The sequence below is a fragment of the Tiliqua scincoides genome, chromosome 9, assembly GCF_035046505.1.
Source record: "Tiliqua scincoides isolate rTilSci1 chromosome 9, rTilSci1.hap2, whole genome shotgun sequence".
NCBI classification, from domain to species: Eukaryota; Metazoa; Chordata; class Lepidosauria; order Squamata; family Scincidae; genus Tiliqua; species Tiliqua scincoides.
Genome location: NC_089829.1, coordinates 6,091,996 through 6,110,854, shown reverse-complemented (window position 1 = coordinate 6,110,854; position 18,859 = coordinate 6,091,996). Strand labels below are relative to the sequence as shown.

The 18,859-nt window shown below is 48.0% G+C and overlaps 1 protein-coding gene across 1 annotated transcript; it reads left to right on the top strand.

Moving 5' to 3' along the window:
- The first annotated feature begins 8,405 nt into the window (after positions 1–8,405).
- HES4 (hes family bHLH transcription factor 4) lies at positions 8,406–11,716 on the top strand. The gene is made up of 4 exons (XM_066637085.1): positions 8,406–8,834; positions 9,597–9,692; positions 10,036–10,123; positions 10,751–11,716. Exons 1-4 carry the CDS (start codon positions 8,727–8,729, stop codon positions 11,323–11,325), a joined length of 867 nt encoding a protein of 288 aa, XP_066493182.1. The 5' UTR covers positions 8,406–8,726; the 3' UTR covers positions 11,326–11,716.
- The last annotated feature ends 7,143 nt before the right edge of the window (positions 11,717–18,859 follow it).

The following is an 18,859-nucleotide window of genomic DNA, read 5'->3' as shown; positions in this document are numbered from 1 at the left end:
TGTCAACCTGTCTTTGTGCAGGTTGACTGGCTAGTTTTATAGTTCAAATCCTTGCTCTGTAGTGACTCAGGTGAAAAGTTGCACGTACAAAAATGCACTTACACATATGCAGACCATCCCATTGTATGTCACTGTTTTGCGCTTGGTCTGCTTGCCAGGTGGACCTGGAGATTCTCACACACTGCAGAACTCATCCAGCAAGCTGGGAGTCTCTGTAATTGTAGCCAGCTGAGCTCCAGACTCTCTTCATCCTAGAAGTGAAGCCACCACTACTCCCATGAAAAGCAACTTGCCATCCAGTTGGACCCTTAGAGGTGCAAGAAAGATCATATTCAGGCAATGCCCCCTTTGCAGTGGGGCAAATCACAACTCTGCAGAAACTTCTCTTAATTTTCAGTGGAATGCATGACCTGGTAGAAAGATTATCCCTCATGTGGAAACAGAGGCTGTTTGATGGTGTTCTTCTGCATATTTTTAGATTGTGAACCCTTCCGGGACAGGGAGCCATTTAGTTATTCGATTCTCTCTGTAAACTGCTTTGTGAACTTTTTTGTTGAAAAACAGTGTCTAAATATTCTTCTTCATCATCATCAACAACGTACGTAGCAGTGGCATGGCTAGGATATCTGGCACCCAAGGCCAGGACATTAGATGTCAACCCCCCTCTGGAAAGTAATTGCAGTGTCGTGATGACATCACAGCCAATTACTTCCAGGTTTATGGTGCACTCGGAGCAGTTGTGAGCCATTCTGAGCAGCTGACTGTTTTTTCGTGAAAAAACAGACAGATGTTCAGTGGGGCTTGCAACCGCTCTGAGTGCCTGTGACAGGGTGCAGGAGACGGTATTGTGGTGGCGAGGACACTTCCTTACCTGCACCCCACACACACACCTTGGGACCTACAACTGGGAGTGCAGGTTGGTGTGGTATCCAGGGCAAGGTTCCCTCCTGACCCTGCTACACCACCGGGTGCTGGGGCTGGACGAGTTGTAGCAATGTTTAGGCTGCAAAGTCAGGGAGGGACCTCAAAGCCACCCCGATGACACATCCCTGAATCTTGGTTGGGCATGGCTATGAGACAGGAAAAGGGCTGGACAGAGAGGATGGAACCAGCAAGACTGGAGGTAGAGGCTGGAGGGATTTGGTAGCTTGGGAGCAGAGACAGGTCATTGGTGGAACCTGACAGAATCTGCTACTTACTACCTTTTTAGACTCCAGTACTAATTATCTGACAGAACACTGCAGCACTGGCTTGGCCATTAAATTATTATTACTATTAGCGTGAATAGCAATCAGAGAGCTGGTATGGCCTAGTGACCAACAGACTGAGCTGCAAATCAAGACTTGCTTGGTTCAACTTTCACTTCTCCCATTATCCTAGATTGCTTTAGGCAAGCCACTGTTTCTCAGTCTTCCCCATCTGCAAAATGGACACAATACCTACTCATCTTCCAGGAGGGTTGTGGTAAGGATAACATCACAATAACACAGGTGAATAGGCTTTGTATATTCAAAAATCACAATATAAATGCTTATTTGCTGCTTTTCAATAATGACAAGGACTGCACTTTCCGGGAAGTAAGTTCTATGGGACTTACTTCTGAGTAAGAAGTAATGCATAATATTATGAATTATGTGATGCTTAAGATTGTGCTGACATTCTCTACACTGCTAAAAGAATGAGAAGGTTCCCTCTAAAAGATGGGTGTGTAAACTTTAAGGATTTTAAGAATCCTGGCCTTTAACAATTGTATAGAAGAGGGAATTTCATCAGGTGCAGCTTGTGATCTCAGAGGTGATAAGCTGCACCTGCTGAGATTTTCTCTCCTACACAATTCTTAAAGGTAGAGGACACCTAAAATTGAAAGTCTGTCCATTCCCCTTCTAAAAAGTCTAAAAACACCAGCAAACTGTCACTGGGAGGGATACTTTGCTGGGATGATGAGGGGCAGTTCCTCTCCCCCTACCAAATATGCAACAGCCACCACTTTAAAAGGTGCCTCTTTGCCCTGTTAAACATCCAGCGGGCCAGAAAAGTCTTCAGCTTCTTATGAAATGTCAGTAAGGAGGAGGGCATGTGGATTTCCTGCAGCAGGGAGTTCCGCAGTCTAGGTGTGGCCGTGTGGCTCCATCACACCTCCCCCACTAACAGTGGGCAATGGGACATGTAGTAAGGCCTCCTCAATCTTAGAGGAGACAGGCCTATGCAAGAGAAGGCAATCTTTTATGCCAGTTCTAAGCCATTTGGGGCTTAAAAGGTGAAATATTGGCTGGTTGGCAACATTACTTAATCCCCAGATGTTTGGGGAATGGCTCTGTGTCCCTCCCTGCTGAATATCCAGACAATTAGTCTGGAGCCGCTTTTGTTCCTGCCAGAGTCCCCCAGATTACAGTTCATGTGCTGTGTGGTTTGGGTGGAAACAATCTCTAATGTTGAGAAAGAGATGCCAGAAGAATAAAATAGCATTGTATTCCTTGCAGTCTTTTTTGTTTCTCTCTCCCCCCCTCCCTTCACTATCAACATTCAAATGAATTATAAATAAATAACATTTTAAAACATTTTAACTTTTTTAAAAAACCAGATGCTGCTGATCAGCTGTGGGCCAGTCCCTTCGGACTTTCCCTACTCCCTAGAATTGATTTAAAAGATTTTTTTTTTTACCCTACTCTGTCCAGCAGAACCCTCTCAATGCACTTCCCCCTCCTAAATAGGAAAAGAGGCACCTTTAAAAATTATTTTTATTTTACCGTGTCCTTATTCTTATAGCACCATCAAAGCACCTGGTTGCTTTACAATAGTAGGGAACACAGGTCCCTGCCCTGAAGAGCTCACAATCCAGAAACAGACACAAGAGGAAGGGGGAAAATTGGCTGGATCCACATAGGGGAGCAAAAGAGGCAATTTTTTTTACATTTAGCAGGGGTTGGGCAATACACCCAGCATAGCATCCTTTCGGTTACTAGGTGCCTCCCTAGCACATTTTGGAGTGGAGAACTGTTGCTCTCTCTCCTTGCAAACTCACTTTACAAACTGTTTTGAGTTGAGAGAAGAAGAAAAAAGGTCAGGTTTAAATTTTGCTCCAATAGCCAGTCACCCAGTGGTCAATAAAGTAGGAGATGCATCAGCCAGAGAATGTCTAAGAGGTTCCTGGGGTTTTCCCCACTGCCCCCCTCTCCAGATTTTCACGGGATTTGAATCTATAAACACATTGCAAAGCCAGTGCAGTGCCACTTTGAATGAATCTCCTTCAAGGGAGGGGGCAGTCCAGAAGCAAATATTTTAAGCTAATGGTGCAATTTTAGACATGTCTACTTGGAAGTAAAGTCCCAGTGTTCCATGGAGCTTGCTTGCAGGTAAGCATGAGATTGCAGCCTAAGTAAAATGATCTCCTTATACTTACTCATAACTCCCTAAAACAGTGATTCTCAAACTTTTAGCACTGGGACACACTTTTTTGAATGAGATTCTGTCAGCACCCTCTGGAAGTGATGTCGTGACCAGAAGCATCATCATCAAGCAGGAAAATTTTTTAACCATCCTAGGCTGCAATCCTACCCACACTTTCACAGGAGTAAGCCCCATTGATTATCATTGTTCAAAGCACATACAGCAGTGATTCTCACACATTTACCATGGGGACCCACTTTTTAGCATGGGAATCTGCCAGGTCCCACAACCAGAAGTGTCATCATCAAGCAGGAAAATTTGTAGCCATCCTAGGCTGCAATCCGACACACGCTTACCCAGGAGTAAGTCCTGTTTACTATCATTGTTAAAAGCACAGACACAGTATCTTGTTAAAAGTACAGGTCTGTCACATTTCCCCAAATGCAGTCACATGCCATGGTAGCATCAAGTCTGATACAGTAAAACTAAAATACGTATTGAAATGAATGGGGGCCCACTGAAAATGGCTTCTGACCCACCTAGTGGGTCCTGACCCACAGTTTGAGAAACACCGATTATGCAGAGTAGCCTTTTAAAAGTACAGGTCTGTCACATTTCCCCAAATGCAGTCACATCCCAGGCAAGCATCAAGTCTAACACCAGGTTCAAATCCCCCCTCAGCCATGAAGCTTCCTGGGTGACCTTGGGCCAGTCACTTTCTCCCAGCCTCACCTACCTCACAGGGTTGTTGTGAGGGCAAAAGGAGGGGAGCAGCTGTGCACACTGCCCTGAGCTCTTGGGAGGAAGGGCGGTATAAAAATGTGATAAATAAAATAAAATAAAAATAAATTTAAAAATAAAGTATTGAAATGAATGGGAACCCATCTGAAATTGGTTCATGACCCACCTAGCAGGTCCTGACCCACAGTTTGAGAAACAGATTGTACAGAGTAGCCTTTTAAAAGTACAAGTCTGTCACATCCCAGGGGAGCATCAAGTCTAATACATTTAAAAATAAAGTATTGAAATGAATGGGGGCCCACCTGGAATTAGTTTGTGACCCACCTAGCGGGTCCTGACCCACAGTTTGAGAAACACCGATTACACAGAGCAGCCTTTCAAAAGTATAGGTCTGTCACATCCCAGGGAAGCATCAAGTCTAATTCATTTAAAAATAAAGTATTGAAACGAATGGGGGCCCACCTGGAATTAGTTTGTGACCCACCTAGCGGGTCCTGACCCACAGTTTGAGAAACACCGATTACACAGAGCAGCCTTTCAAAAGTATAGGTCTGTCACATCCCAGGGAAGCATCAAGTCTAATTCATTTAAAAATAAAGTATTGAAACGAATGGGGGCCCACCTGGAATTAGTTTGTGACCCACCTAGCGGGTCCTGACCCACAGTTTGAGAAACACCGTTTACACAGAGCAGCCTTTCAAAAGTACAGGCCTGTCACATCCCGGGGAGCAACAGAAGTATTGAAATGAACGGGGCCCACCCGGGGGTCCCGACCCACAGCCTGAGCAGCGCTGCCCTGCTGCCTTTGCGACCAGCTCCTTCCTCCCCTCCCCTCCTGGGCCGGGGAGGGCCGAGGCTGCACACAGCCCGGCGGCGGGCGGGCGGGGAGCGGCGCTGGGAGCGCGGAGGGCGTGATTTTCCCAGGCTGCGGAGCTCCTGCCGGCTGGCCGGGCGCCCGGTGCGTGGGCGGGGGCGCCCCGCGCAGGAAGCCGGCAGCCTCTGGCACGTGCTCTCCCGGCCCAGGGAGGAGGCGGCGCAGAGGCTCGCTCGCGCCCGGGCGCGCGCAGGCCCCGCCTGCCGGCCTCGGCGCCGGGCGGAGGCACGAGAACAGCTGGCTGCGGCCCGGGACTGGGGCTGGGAGCGGGAGCGGGCGGCTTGATTGACAGCTCCGGGAGCCGCCAGCCAATCGCAGGCCGCGTGGCTCGCGGCCGCGCGGCGATTGGCTGCCTGCCTGGCAGGGCTTCGCGTGCCGGACCAGCTGCTGCCGGGGATGGAGCGCGGCTCTCCCGCTGCCCCTCTTGCAACAGCTGGAGGGAGTCGCGGCGGGCGGGGCTGCTGCGTGTCTGCGAGGCGCGCGGGAGGTGCAAAGCAAGCCCGGCGGGCGGGCCGAGCCAGGCCAGCCCTGGGCATGTCTCCTCTGAAGTAATCCCCATTGCACTCAGTGGGGCTTACTCCCAGGAAAGGGTGGCTAGGCTTGCAGCCTCAGAGCCCAGTCCCAAGCAGGTCTACTCAGAGGTAAATCCCATTACACTCAGTGGGACTTACTCCCAGGAAAGTGTGCATAGGATTGTAGCCTCACAGCCCATGCATGTCTACTCAGAAGTAAGTCCCATTAGAGTCAATGGGACCTACTCCCAGGAAAGGGTGGCTAGGGTTGCAGCCTCAGAGCCCAGTCCTAAGCAGGTCTACTCAGAAGTAAGTCCCATTACGCTCAGTGGGACTTACTCCCAGGAAAGTGTGCATAGGATTGCAGCCTCAGAGCCCATGCATGTCTACTCAGAAGTAAGTCCCATTAGAGTCAATGGGACTCACTCCCAGGAAAGGGTGGCTAGGATTGCAGCCTCAGAGCCCAATCCTAGGCATGTCTACTCAGAAATAAGTCCCATGACAGTCAATAGGATTTACTCTCAGGAAAGGGTGGCTAGGATTGCCGCCTCAGAGCCCAATCCGATGCGTGTCTACTCAAAAGTAATTAGAGTCAATGGGGCTTACTCCCAGGAAAGGGCGGGCTTACTCCTAGGAAAGTGTGTATAGGGTTGCAGCCTGCGCCTCTTACACAGATCAGTTGCAAGGAGAGCAGGGATCTAGGCGGGTGTGGGGAAGGTGTGCAGGGGCTCCATCGTCGCCTCTGGGGCAGGAAAGCAGCCTTGCAAAAAGGGGACGTCGCAGCCGGAGGGTTAGAGCAGCCCAGTTGCAGGAAGCACCAGGGCTAGGAAACCAGGGGCGATCCTAAGCAGGATCCTAAGCACGTCTACTCAGAAGTAAGTCCCATAAGAGTCATTGGGGCTTGCTCTCAGGAAAGTGTGGCTAAGGATGCGGCTACAAGCCTCGCTGAAAGGGATGGAACTGGCTGCCTAGCGAAGGGGGCTTGCGATTGCAGCCTGCTAGCCCGAGCCTATGCATGTCTACTCGGAAGTAAGTCGCGTTATAGCCCATGGGGCTTACTCCCAGTGTGGCAAGGATCACAGCCAGAGCCTGCCACCCTACACGCAGTTTTCTGGCAGTGCTAAGCCCCATTGAACCCCCGCTGGACTTGCAGCTTAGGATCGCACTGCAAATGCCCAACTCACGTCCCACTCAGGTAGACGTTTCTAAATAATTCTACTACAAGAATCACCCTGTGCGTATTTTTCCAACCTGGAGAAATGGGGGGGAGGGAGTGAGTGAGTTCATAATTTAATATTGTTGGCTGTTGGGGTCTTTGCTTTGGATGCAAGCACCGTTTTGAAAAGCAAGAGCAATGGTGACAATCCCTCACCCCAGAATTCCTCAAGTAGGCCACCTGCAACTGTTAGAAAATAAAATGGGGAGGGTTTGCTACTCTCAGCGACCCCCCCTTTTCCTGCCTCTGCACCCCCAGCAGAGAGGCTGCTTTTCCCTCTTTCCTTCCTGCATGCCAGTAGGTCTGGTCTGAATTTTGGGGATCTCCTCCAGAGGAGACGACCCACCTTGTAAGGATCACCTTCTCTGCTCAGGTCAGCCAGGCTCACGCCACAGAACCAGAGAAGTCATCCATTTTCAGTGATCAACTTGCAGCCCAAGCCTAGGCATGTCTACTCGGAAGTAAATCCCATTAGAGTCAATAGGGCTTACTCCCAGGTAAGTGGGGATAGGATTGCAGCCTTGGAGCACAAGACTAGGCCTGTCTACTCAGATGTAACTCCCATTAAGTTCAATGGAATCTACTCCCAGTTAAGTGTGGATAGGCTTGCAGCCTTACATTTCCTATACATGTCTACTCAGAAGTAACTCATTAAGTTCAATGAGATCTACTCCCAGGTAAGTGTGGATAAGATTGCAGCCTTGCAGCACAAGCCTATGCATGTCTACTCAGAAGTAACTCCCATTAAGTTCAATGAGATCTACTCCCAGGTAAGTGTGGATAAGATTGCAGCCTTACAGCCCTTTCCTGTGCATGTCTACTCAGATGTAACTCCCATTAAGTTCAATGGAATCTACTCCCACTTAAGTGTGGATAGGCTTGCAAGCCTTACAGCCCTTTCCTATGCCTGTCTACTCAGAAGTAACTCATTAAGTTCAATGAGATCTGCTCCCAGGTAAGCGTGTACAGGATGGCAGCCTTATTTCATAGACGATCTTTTATTTAAACCTGCAAACAAGCAAAAAAAAAAAAAATCGCAAGCAGGTAGCCAGACCCCCAAAATTGCCCCCCATCCATGCCTTTCCTGTGCAAACCTGGCCCTCGCCACTCCCCTTGGGCAAGCAAGACCCCACTGGGATTCCTGCTTGCCTATCATTGGGGGGTGGGGGGGAGGAAGGAGCATTGCACTGGAGGTGCCCTCTTAATGGCAGCAGCACAGGTTGCATTGCCCCCCCCTCACTTGGGGTCTTGTTGTCTCCCTCTCCTCCCCTTGGCTGGCTTTGTCCTTCTCCCAGGGCTGATTTCAGTCCTCCAAGCCTGACCTTTCCCCTTATATAAAATTCAGCTTCCATCTATATCAAATGCATCTACATAATGCCTTAACTTACAGAGATATGTATGATTTTTATACAGAGATGCATTAAAAAAAAAAAAAAAAGATTATGATGTATCATTTTTTTTCTTTCCTTTCTTTTTTTTTTTTTTTTGGAAGCTCAGCGCGTGACTGACAGCTCGCGGGGGCGTCCTCCAATCCCCGCGCCGGACGGGGTGAGTCCCTTCTCCCATTGGCTGCAGGGAGTGTGGGAAAGAATGTGGAGAAGGTTTCACACGAATTGGGATCCGCCGGCGGCTATAAAGGCGCAGGGGGGTCCCTGAACTCTCCCAGCCGCCAGCCAGCCAGCCAGCTGGAGAGGAAGCAGCGGCAGCCGCGCATCGGCTCCCCTTGGACGCCTGGCTGCCAGCAGAGAGGCTTTCTCCTTGCCTGCCTGCCTGATGTGTGGCCAAGCCAGCTCTCCAGCTCTGGGATCAGCACATTAAAAGAGCACCAGGCTCCTTCCTCTTCCTCCCTCCACCCCACTGCAAACGCTCTGGCTCCCCACCTCGGATGTACAGTTGTTAAATCCAGCGACCCTCTTTGGCTGCCCTGCTTGCAACGGTAGAGATCTCCCCCCCACCACCACCCCACATCTTGCTTGTGCATCGAGATCCTGCCAAAATGCCCGCAGACACCATGGAGAAACCTACAGCCTCCCCCATCGCAGGGGCCCCCGCCAGTTCCAGCCAGACCCCAGACAAGCCCAAGAGTGCCAGCGAACACAGAAAGGTAATTTTGTTTTCCCCATCATTTTGCTGGGGGGTGGGTGGGGGTGTTTTTCTCCCCCCCCTTTTCTTTGCCAACCTCCCCAAATGATCTGATGCCTGAACACAGGCACTAGAAATGCCTGGGGGCACACAGATGGATAGGGATGGCCTCCCACACTTAGCCTGCCGCCACCAATTTCGCCTACTTACCTCCCAGTACCTGGCAAAAACAGGCTGGTGGCATTTTGCCTGCTGCTGATTTCTTTAGCACAAGCTCTCCCAAAGGATTGTTGCTGTGCAGATGGCTGTAGGGTGTGTGTGTGTGTGTGTGTGTGTGTGTGAATAGATCTTCTTGGGGTATGTAGGGGTAGGTGTGTGTGAATAGATTCCCTTGGGGTATGTAGGGGTATGTGCATGTCCTTAGGTGTTCACAGCTTCTTGGTAGAGATTTGAACTTGGGGCAGTGCTATGGAGTAAAAACCATAAGAAGCCTTTCTTTCCAAAGTTGTCATATTAAGGTGACTGAATGGGGGGTGGGGTTGCGCCTAGAGACACGCAGATTGGGGAAGGGGTTTTTCACAATGCTGAGTGCCACGTAAGAACCTTGAATTCAGCCCGAGTGGACACAACAGCTTGTGAAAGAATCAGTGGTGTCAGTTGCCAAAGGAGCAGGAAGCGAATTCAGGGAAGCAGAGTTGCCAGGATGTGGAATGAAGTGGCAGGCACTGATACCCATCTAACTATCTTCTCCTCTCCCCCTTTCTCTTTCCTGCCCTCGATTCAGTCGTCCAAACCAATCATGGAGAAGCGGAGACGTGCCAGGATCAATGAGAGTCTGGGCCAGCTCAAGACGCTCATACTGGATGCTCTGAAAAAAGATGTAAGTTGAGTGCTGGGCACTGAACCAGAACTAGATCCAGGTGGTGTGGGGAGGGGGAGGCTTCTGGTTGCCCTCAGCAGAGCAAGGGTGTTCTTGTGTGAGCATGGTGTTGCCTGGAGAGATCCCTGCGGGTTCTAGGGATATTTCATAACTTGGGCTTGTATAATGAAGCTGGCATTGGCCAAGAGAAATAGCTGGGAACTGCATGAAGGGGATAAAGAGGGAGGCAAGCCAGTCCAAAGGGACCAGGTGTAATGAAGGTTTTGAAGGCACAGTAGGAGGGATTCTTCCCTCCTCCAGCCTGCCCCTTCCAACCCTAACATGTCTTGCTTGCTTCCCCCAGAGCTCCAGGCATTCTAAGCTCGAGAAAGCAGATATCCTGGAAATGACAGTCAAGCACTTACGGAACCTTCAGCGAGCTCAGATGACAGGTGAGGGGCACCCTTTCTTTTGGCTGGTTCCCCCCACCCAGGAAGGAGGGGGCTTTACTTCTGAATTCCCTTCTATATGCCCTCCATTCTCTTTTCAAGCTTTTTACAAGGTATTTGAGTATCACCAGGTCTTATCTTTCACAAGATAAGGGAGGCCCCTTCCCTGCCCTGTGTCTGCCCCACCAGTTTATTGCATTTGTTTCCTGCCCTTCTTCCAAGTACATGGGAATAGTCATTTCCCCCTCCCCCTTAAATCCTGACAGTAGCCCTATAAGGTAGGCTAGGCAGAAAGTCCAGGTGAGGATTTGGGATTTGTTCTGTGCTTCGCCACACTAGCTCCCTGCAAGGGGATTTGCCTAAGGCCACCCAAGAAGCTTGGCAGCTACGCAAGGATTCAAATGTGGGTTTCCCAGAGCCAAAAGTAGCTGCCACATTCTGACCATCAATCCCCCACAAGCCTTCACCAGAGATCTCACAGGGTCAGTGGAGCAATTCCAAAGGCAGCAGAGGGCAATTTCTAAGCCAGGGAGGGGAGGCCAGGTCCCTAAGAAAGGAATTTGCTACTCAAAGGCTTTGAATGATTCCAGGGGCTAATCCCTCTCCCTCCACCCCTTCTTTCCCTTGCAGCCGCCCTGAGTGCTGATCCGACTGTTCTAGGCAAATACCGGGCTGGATTTAATGAGTGCATGAATGAAGTCACCCGTTTCCTCTCCACCTGCGAAGGGGTGAACACGGATGTCCGCAGCCGGCTGCTCGGCCACCTCTCTGCCTGCCTGGGTCAGATTGTAGCGATGAATTACCCTCCGCCGCCGCCGCCGCCAGCCAACAGTGGTCAGCCTGCACATCTGGCGCAACCCTTGCATGTCCAGTTGCCAGGCCCAGCGGCAGGTGCCGGGGCGATGCCAGTGCCCTGCAAAATGAACCCTGCGGAAACCTTGTCCCCAAAGGTCTATGGAGGTTTCCAGCTGGTGCCTGCTACCGACAGCCAGTTTGCTTTTCTCATCCCTAACCCGGCTTTCCCACCTGGCAGCGGGCCCGTGATTCCTCTCTATGCCAACGCAAACATGCCCCTTTCCTCCAACAGCTCCACAGCGACTCCTTCAGTGTCCCCCGTGCAAGGACTCACGCCTTATGGAGGCACCTTGGCACCTGCGTCACAAGCTGGTGGGGAGCGCAGTGAATCAGTGTGGAGACCTTGGTGACTCTTCTCTGGCTCCCCCCACTCCCTCCCACAAAAGACCCTGAAAATAAGTGAATTTGGTTCCGTTGTATGGAACCCGAATTTGTGTGTGTGTGTGTGTGTTTTGTTTGTTTTTAATTTTCAATGCATTTGGTTTTCCAAACTCTTATTTATTCATTTCCAAAAGTTGGGATTTCAGTTCATATTTTTTTACTCTTTTTTTAATTAAAAAAAAAAATTGGTTGCATTATGTGAGAATTCTCTTTAAAAAAAGAAAAGGAAGTCTTAGTTTTGTATCAAATATTCCCACATACTATGCCAAAGCTTCTTTTATGTGTGTGAGTCTGTATGTCTGAGCTTTTAAATAAAATGTTGGATGATGTTTGTACAAATAAAAACTTTCTTGAACTAAAGATAGTGGCGTGTCATTTGGTGGAGGAGATCAGGCTTGGAAACAGCCACTTCCAGACACTGAATAAGAACAGCAAATGGACTGACAGGCCCTTGTAAACGGAATGAGAATGAAGTGGTGGAAAAATTTGTGTCGACTGCTAAGTTTTCTGGACTGATTTCCAAGTCTGAGACAATACCTCCAGTGTGTGTCCAGGGAGATGATGTAAAAGGGTGAGTTGGTAGAAGGGCACAAATATGAAAGGGTCACAAAGATAGGGTCATGGATTAATTACTTATCCACCACCACCCCATTAACAAAGCAACAGACTATGTCTAATACACAAGTGAAATATTTCCCAAAATACACCCTAGGGCCCATTCATGGTTAGTAGCAGGAACTGTAGAAATATAATGCAATCCTAAATGAGGTTACTCAGAAGTTACTGAGTTCAGCAGGACTCACTCTCAAGTAAATATGCATGGGATTGCAGCCTTTTTAGCTTACATATCTCTTTTTAGCTTACATATTAAAGAAGTTTCTCAACGTTTGTGAATGTAGTTCACCTGTCCAAATGCTAGGCCTGTTTTCAAATCAAGGGATGGATCTCTCCCTAACTATGAAGTGTCAGGGCCCATGTGATTGAGATCTTGGGTCTACTGTGGTTTGACCTGAATCAAATCAGCAGGGTTCCCTCACAGGAGTTACACCTTAGAATCTGTAACAGAAAAATGTACAGTAAACTTGTTTGTACATCTGCTGAACTTCTGCCAGTCTCCTGTACTCAGGAAAGGGGAGGAATATGAAAGCCACCCTCTATCCTATAGCTGGGGTTTCTGAATACCTCTGCCTACATCCTGCCTTTTCCAAACTGACCTTCACATAGCAAGAAAACTAAAAACTAGGTTTCCTTTGTACAACATCCACAAGAGAATGCTCCCTTCCATGTTGTGTTGTAAAAACTCTCCCATAAAGCAAAACCTCCTATTTCTTTAGCATCAGAAACTCCAGCTGGGTCTTTTCGCCTCTTAAGTTCAATGTGCATGGATTGGCTGTGGTTGCTTCTGGCTGTTAGGCACTCTGCACATGAACAAAGGACCCCATTATTACTCCAAATGACTCAGCAGAGCTGAGAGCCAGTGTGGAGACTTAAGACCTGATGTCAACCTAAGCTTCTGGCTATGTTTGTGAATTATTTGCAGGGAGTTGGCTGTTCAGTCAGTTGTTTTATTTCCTGAGAAAGACAGGCTAGCAGGAAGTCACACCTTGTGACCCAGAAACCCTGATCCAGAAAGACAGGAACACGCTATGACTAAATTCCTGGGAGGTTAAGATATTCGTTTAATCCAGACATATTTCATGTAACTGAATTCTGGCATCAAGGAAATCTAGAATTGCCAACTGGCTCAACACAAACCAGGCCTGGTTTGCTCCTCTCCCTCCAGCAGGGGATCTGATCCACATAAACCATCACAAAATTTTTTAGTGCTAAATACAATATTCAGCATTGGTTCTTTGCTGCAAACCCCGTTAAAGGGACAGTGATAGAGGCCCATTCAACAAGTGGCAGCCCTTATTCCCATCTTCTGACAGAACCTCTAGTACCTTTTATTACCTTTGTGACACATAGATGTTCAACAAGCAAAGCTCCCCTCCTGTAGGTGTTCTTGGTACTTTAACCAGTAAAGTCCAAGTTCAAACCCTTTCCCAGCCATGAATTTTGATGGATGACCTTGGATCATTTGCTACTATCTATCGTCTTATCTAACTTGCAGGGTTGTTGTGAAAATAAATCGGGCAAGGCATACTGTGTTCACTGCCCTGGCCTCCTTGGAAGGAGAGCAGGATGAAAATATCTGATCGTAAATAGTAATGAAATAGAGGGGATGGTTGTAACCCAGTGGCTAAGGCCTGCTTTGCACACAGAAGCTCCCCAGGTTTGATCCCTGGCACTTCTCCAGGTAGGGCTGGGAAAGACTCCCTCACCTATAAACCTGAAGAGCTCTGTCTGCCTTGCTGACCCAGAGACTGGCCTCTGGTTTAGCAATGGTGGTAGCAGTGAGAGAGCAATGCTTCCAGGTGGTAAGATCAACACCTAATAGATACTGAACACTGAGGACACAAGGGAAGGAGGATGTATTTGGGGCACTTCCTTCTCCCCTCCCCAGAAGCCTATAAGGATTGCTCCCAATTTCTCTTGTAATATAACCCACCTCACAAGGTTGTTGTGATAAAAGGGAATGTAAAGAACCTTATGTAAGCACTCTGAGTTCCTTGAATGAAGGATGGGATATACCATCTTTCTCCTATATGAGGAAAGATTCAGATAAAAAATTTAAAAGCAATTTTGAACAACGCCGTTTGGTATCTGATTACTACTGAGAGTCATTGTAGCGTAGTGGCTACAAGACAGAGCTGCCAACTGGGGCTTCTCTTTGAAGGCATGGCTGCCTTTAAAGACTTTGGGAGGATTCCAACAACTAGGGTTCCAATGAGAGTTTACAGCTGTGCAGGAAACAGAGATGAACCAAGTCCTTCCTGGGACACCCCATCCCCAGTGTTGAAAAGATAATAAATAAGGTTGCAGTATTGTATCAATAGAATGACTAAGGGCACAATCCTATGTTGTCTACTCAGAAGGAAGTCCTAGTGTTCAATGGGACTTACTCCCAAGATAGGTTTGCAGCCTAAAAGACTGAGCTACATTTTGAGTCTTCGGCAGTTCAAATCTTTCCTCTACTATGGTCTCACTGGGTGACCATAGGTAAGCCAGTTCCCACTTAGCCTCAGTTTTTCCATCTGTAGTGTGGACATAATAATACTCAGTAAGCTTACAAAGCTGATGTAAGGATCACACAACAATGCACGTCAAGAGCTTTGAACACTCAAAAGCACTATAAATTTCTTAATAATGAGAAATCAGATTACATCAGGCCCCTGATCCACATCTATCATTAAACATATCTTTTTTTGTTTTCCGCAAGCTGGTCAGGAACATCACAGACACACAAACTGCGCACAGCCCTGTTCACTCTCGCCTCGGCCTTTTCTTGTTCAAGGAGCGAGGGGAAGTGAGAAAAGTTATTCTCCCGCCTTCTGGGAGGACAGAGCCTTAGCCCTTTTGTGGAGAAGGGTAATTACAAGGTATAAAAGGTCTCATTGAGAATGCAGCGGGCTCTTTGGCAAGGCTGAGAGTCTATTGAGATGCCTGGGAATGCAGCACAGAAGGGTTAAATGTGCCTTTTTTCCTGCCTCCCCCAAAGCCCCCTTCTCAAAAAATCTCATTGACAGGGCAGAGATGGACTCTCCTACTCAATGGTGTTGTAAATTCAATCGCCTGCCCTCACAATGACTACCTCATAAAAGAAAACAATCCATGACTGTTTCTTTTTTTATATTCTCTCTCTCAGCTTTGTTCCGTCCCCCCGCCCCCTTTGTCCATGGCACAGCAAGTTGGGAAAAGAATACCTGGGAAAAAGACAATTTTGCTACCCATTCTGATGGACACTCCCAAAGGCAAAAGCATGTGAATCCTCACCAAAATAGAGCAACTGCACCTGACCTGGTTGGGGAGAAATGAAACATTTTGAAAATGAGCACCGCTTTAAAAGTCACAGGGCAAAGGAGCAGCATTACCTATAGGGCACGATAAGGTAGCCCACTCAGGGTCAAATCCTATCCAATTTTCCAGTGCCGGTGTAGCCGTGCCAACGGGGCGTGCACTGCATCTTGAGGTGGAGAGGCAGTCACAGAGGCCTCCTCAAGGTATGGGAACATTTGTTCCCTTATGTCGGGGCTGCATTGTGGCTGAACCAGTGCTGGAAAGTTGGATAGGATAGGGCTCATCTGGCCTAGATACCTTTAAAAGGGGATTGGACAAATTTCTGGAGGAAAAATCCATTACGGGTTACAAGCCATGATGTAACCCGCGATGTGCAACCTCCTGATTTCAGAAATGGTCTACGTCAGAATGCCAGATGCAAGGGAGGGCACCAGGATGCAGGTCTCTTGTTATCTGGTGTGCTCCCTGGGGCATTTGGTGGGCCGCTGTGAGATACAGGAAGCTGGACTAGATGGGCCTATGGCCTGATCCAGTGGGGCTGTTCTTATGTTCAGCTGACAAGGGAGGGCACCAGGATGCAGGTCTCTTGTTATCTGGTGTGCTCCCTGGGGCATTTGGTGGGCCGCTGTGAGATACAGGAAGCTGGACTAGATGGGCCTATGGCCTGATCCAGTGGGGCTGTTCTTATGTTCAGCTGACAAGGGAGGGCACCAGGACGCAGGTCTCTTGTTATCTGGTGTGCTCCCTGGGGCATTTGGTGGGCTGCTGTGAGATACAGGAAGATGGACTAGATGGGCCTATGGCCTGATCCAGTGGGGCTATTCTTATGTTCAGCTGACAAGGGAGGGCACCAGGATGCAGGTCTCTTGTTGTCTGGTGTCCTCCTTGGGGCATTTGGTGGGCCGCTGTGAGATACAGGAAGCTGGACTAGATGGGACTATGGCCTGATCCAGTGAGGCTGTTCTTATGTTCTTAAGCAGTTCTAGGGCCCCACAGATAAGAAAAACATTTTGCATGAGTATGAAATAATAGCAACCAAAGCCCATTATTGTTCTCTCAATAATTCTTACAATGCTCCTTTGAGGTAGGCCAACACTATTGTTGATTATTTCATTGAAGACACATATCACACCTTATTGCCCTGAAAGGCCCTCCAAGTGGCTTACAAAAGATCATCATAGTATGATGACACAAAGATAATGCGTGGTTTCCATGCATCCGCAGCGTAGTGCAGCGGCAAAAAAGGCAAATATGATTCTGGGCTGCATCAACAGAACTATAGTATCCAGGCTGTGAGAATGGGGGCACTGTATTCAGCTTTAGTTAGACCCCACTTGGAATACTGTGTCCCATTCTGGGCAATGCACTTTAAGAGGGATGTCAACCAACAGGAGTGGGTCCAAAGAAGGGGGACTAGGATAGTAAGGGGGCTGGATTCAGTGTCCTATGAAGGCAGGCTGAAGGAGATGGGCATGTTTAGTTTAGCAAAGTGACAGGAGGTGACATGATAACTACCTACAAATGCCTGAGGAGCTGCCACATGGAAAGTGGAGCAGATTTGCTATCAGTAGCTCTGGAAGATAGAACCAGGGTTTAAATTACAAGGGAGATTTCAATTAAACATTAGGAAAAACTTCCTGGTGGTACAAAGTGTTCGGCAGCAAAACAGTCTGCCTTGGAAGATGGTAGGTTCTCCATCGTTGGGAGCCTTTAAGCAGATGTTAGAGAGCCATCTATCAGATTTGCCTACATTAGAAGTGGGTTGGACTCTATGACCTTGAGGATCACTTACAGCTCTATGATTCTAGTGGGGCCCAAACCGTGGGACCAGACCCACTGGTGGGTCACAACCTGAATTTTGGTGGGTGGGCAAAGGGTGATGGAAAAATCAGATAACCAATTGCCTCAAGCCCTGAGGCTATTCAGAAATCAGATATTGTAGCTGCTAATTACCCAGCAAAGAGCTCAGCTCCTGCAGTTTGCAAGCAGATGTAAATATAGGGAGATAAATGTTTGAGGGTCTCTTTCCAATTATTATTACTTATAAATAAATACATAAATAAAATATTTATTTCTAGATCTCCTTTTTTAAGCCTGGAAAACTTAGGTGGGTCCTGATAGAGTGTTGTTTAAAAAAGTGGGTCCCAGTACTAAAATGTTTGGGAACCACTGTTCTATCGTATTGGCATTACTGAGGCAGAATTTCCTTCCTTGGTTTTGCAAAGCCACTGTTTGGTGTCATTCTGTGGTCACTGCGTCCTGGCAACAGTTCCTCTGAGAATGAAGTGCTGAGGACAATGTTTCCCCTTCAACTTTATTATCTCAGGTTCAGTCCCTAGCAGAATCTCCAGGAAGGGCTAGGAAAGATGCTTGCTTGAAACACTGGAGAGCTGCAATCAGTCAGTGCTGGCAATAGTGAGCAAGATGGATAAAAAGTTTGAATCAGTAGAATGGCCCTTACATACACGACAAGCTCAGAGGTAAATCACTCTCCTTGGATGCAGAAGTCCAGTCTCCGACATCCCCAGTTAAACAGTTTGGAATGACTTACTTTGAAGATTTGCTGCCAGTCTGTGCTGGAAAGACAGCTAACTACGGATCCAAGGTCTGACGCAACACAAAACAGTGATGTAATTGTGGTTTACCTAAAACCGCCTACTGAACTCCTGGCACAGATGAGATTTGAACCAGGTAGGCTTGCAGCTCAGCCATTGTGTTGTGCTAGCTCTAAGTGGAGTGGAAGGGAGAGACTTATGGGAGCACAATGCACTGGGGTGTGCTCCTGCACATGCCCCGTTGAACAGAATCTGTGAAAGAATGAAGCAATTGGTCACAGAAGCCACCACCCTTGGACAGCAGTAAGGGAATGTTCTCCTGTTCATCAACATCTGGAGCAGAGGGTATTGGTTCCCTCTCAAGAAACATACCACAAGTTCAAGTACCATGGAAGACCCAGATATAACAGAGACTGTTGACATGTTATTGCTGGAATAAAAGTTGCAGCTGTTTCCTGTTGAAACGCTAGACTTCTGTTAACTTTGGATACAGACAAGTTGGAAGAACTGATGAAGCTGACTTACAGAGTCCGACTCTTGGCCCATCTGATTCAGTATTGTCACCAGACTAGCAGGGTTTCCAAAGACAGTATCTTTCACAGCCCAACATGGAGTTACTGCCATGGATTCAATTTGGAACCTTCTGCATGCAAACTACCGCCCTATCTCCAAACAATCAACTAAGGAGCGCATGAACACAGGAAGATATCTTGTTGAGAGTCAGATCATCTTAAGCTAGAAGGTTCTTTTAAATCAAATGTTGGCAGAGGGAACAAAGAGCTGGAATAGCCCTGGGATCTAGAACAAAGGTGCACGAGCCTGCTGCCTTGGCCTCAGTGCCACATCGTTTTAGAACTTGGATCTGTGCTTAAAGCTTTCTGTTAATTGCTCCACGCAATTAAATCCATTCAAGCTTGCAGCTCTAGATTTCGGGTACATATTGTGTCAGCAAAAAGCCCCCACAAAACCTATGCAAACAAATGAAATGGTATCACATGCGTCAGTTGACGAGCTAACTTTTCTCAGGCTGGGAATCCACTTCTCTCTG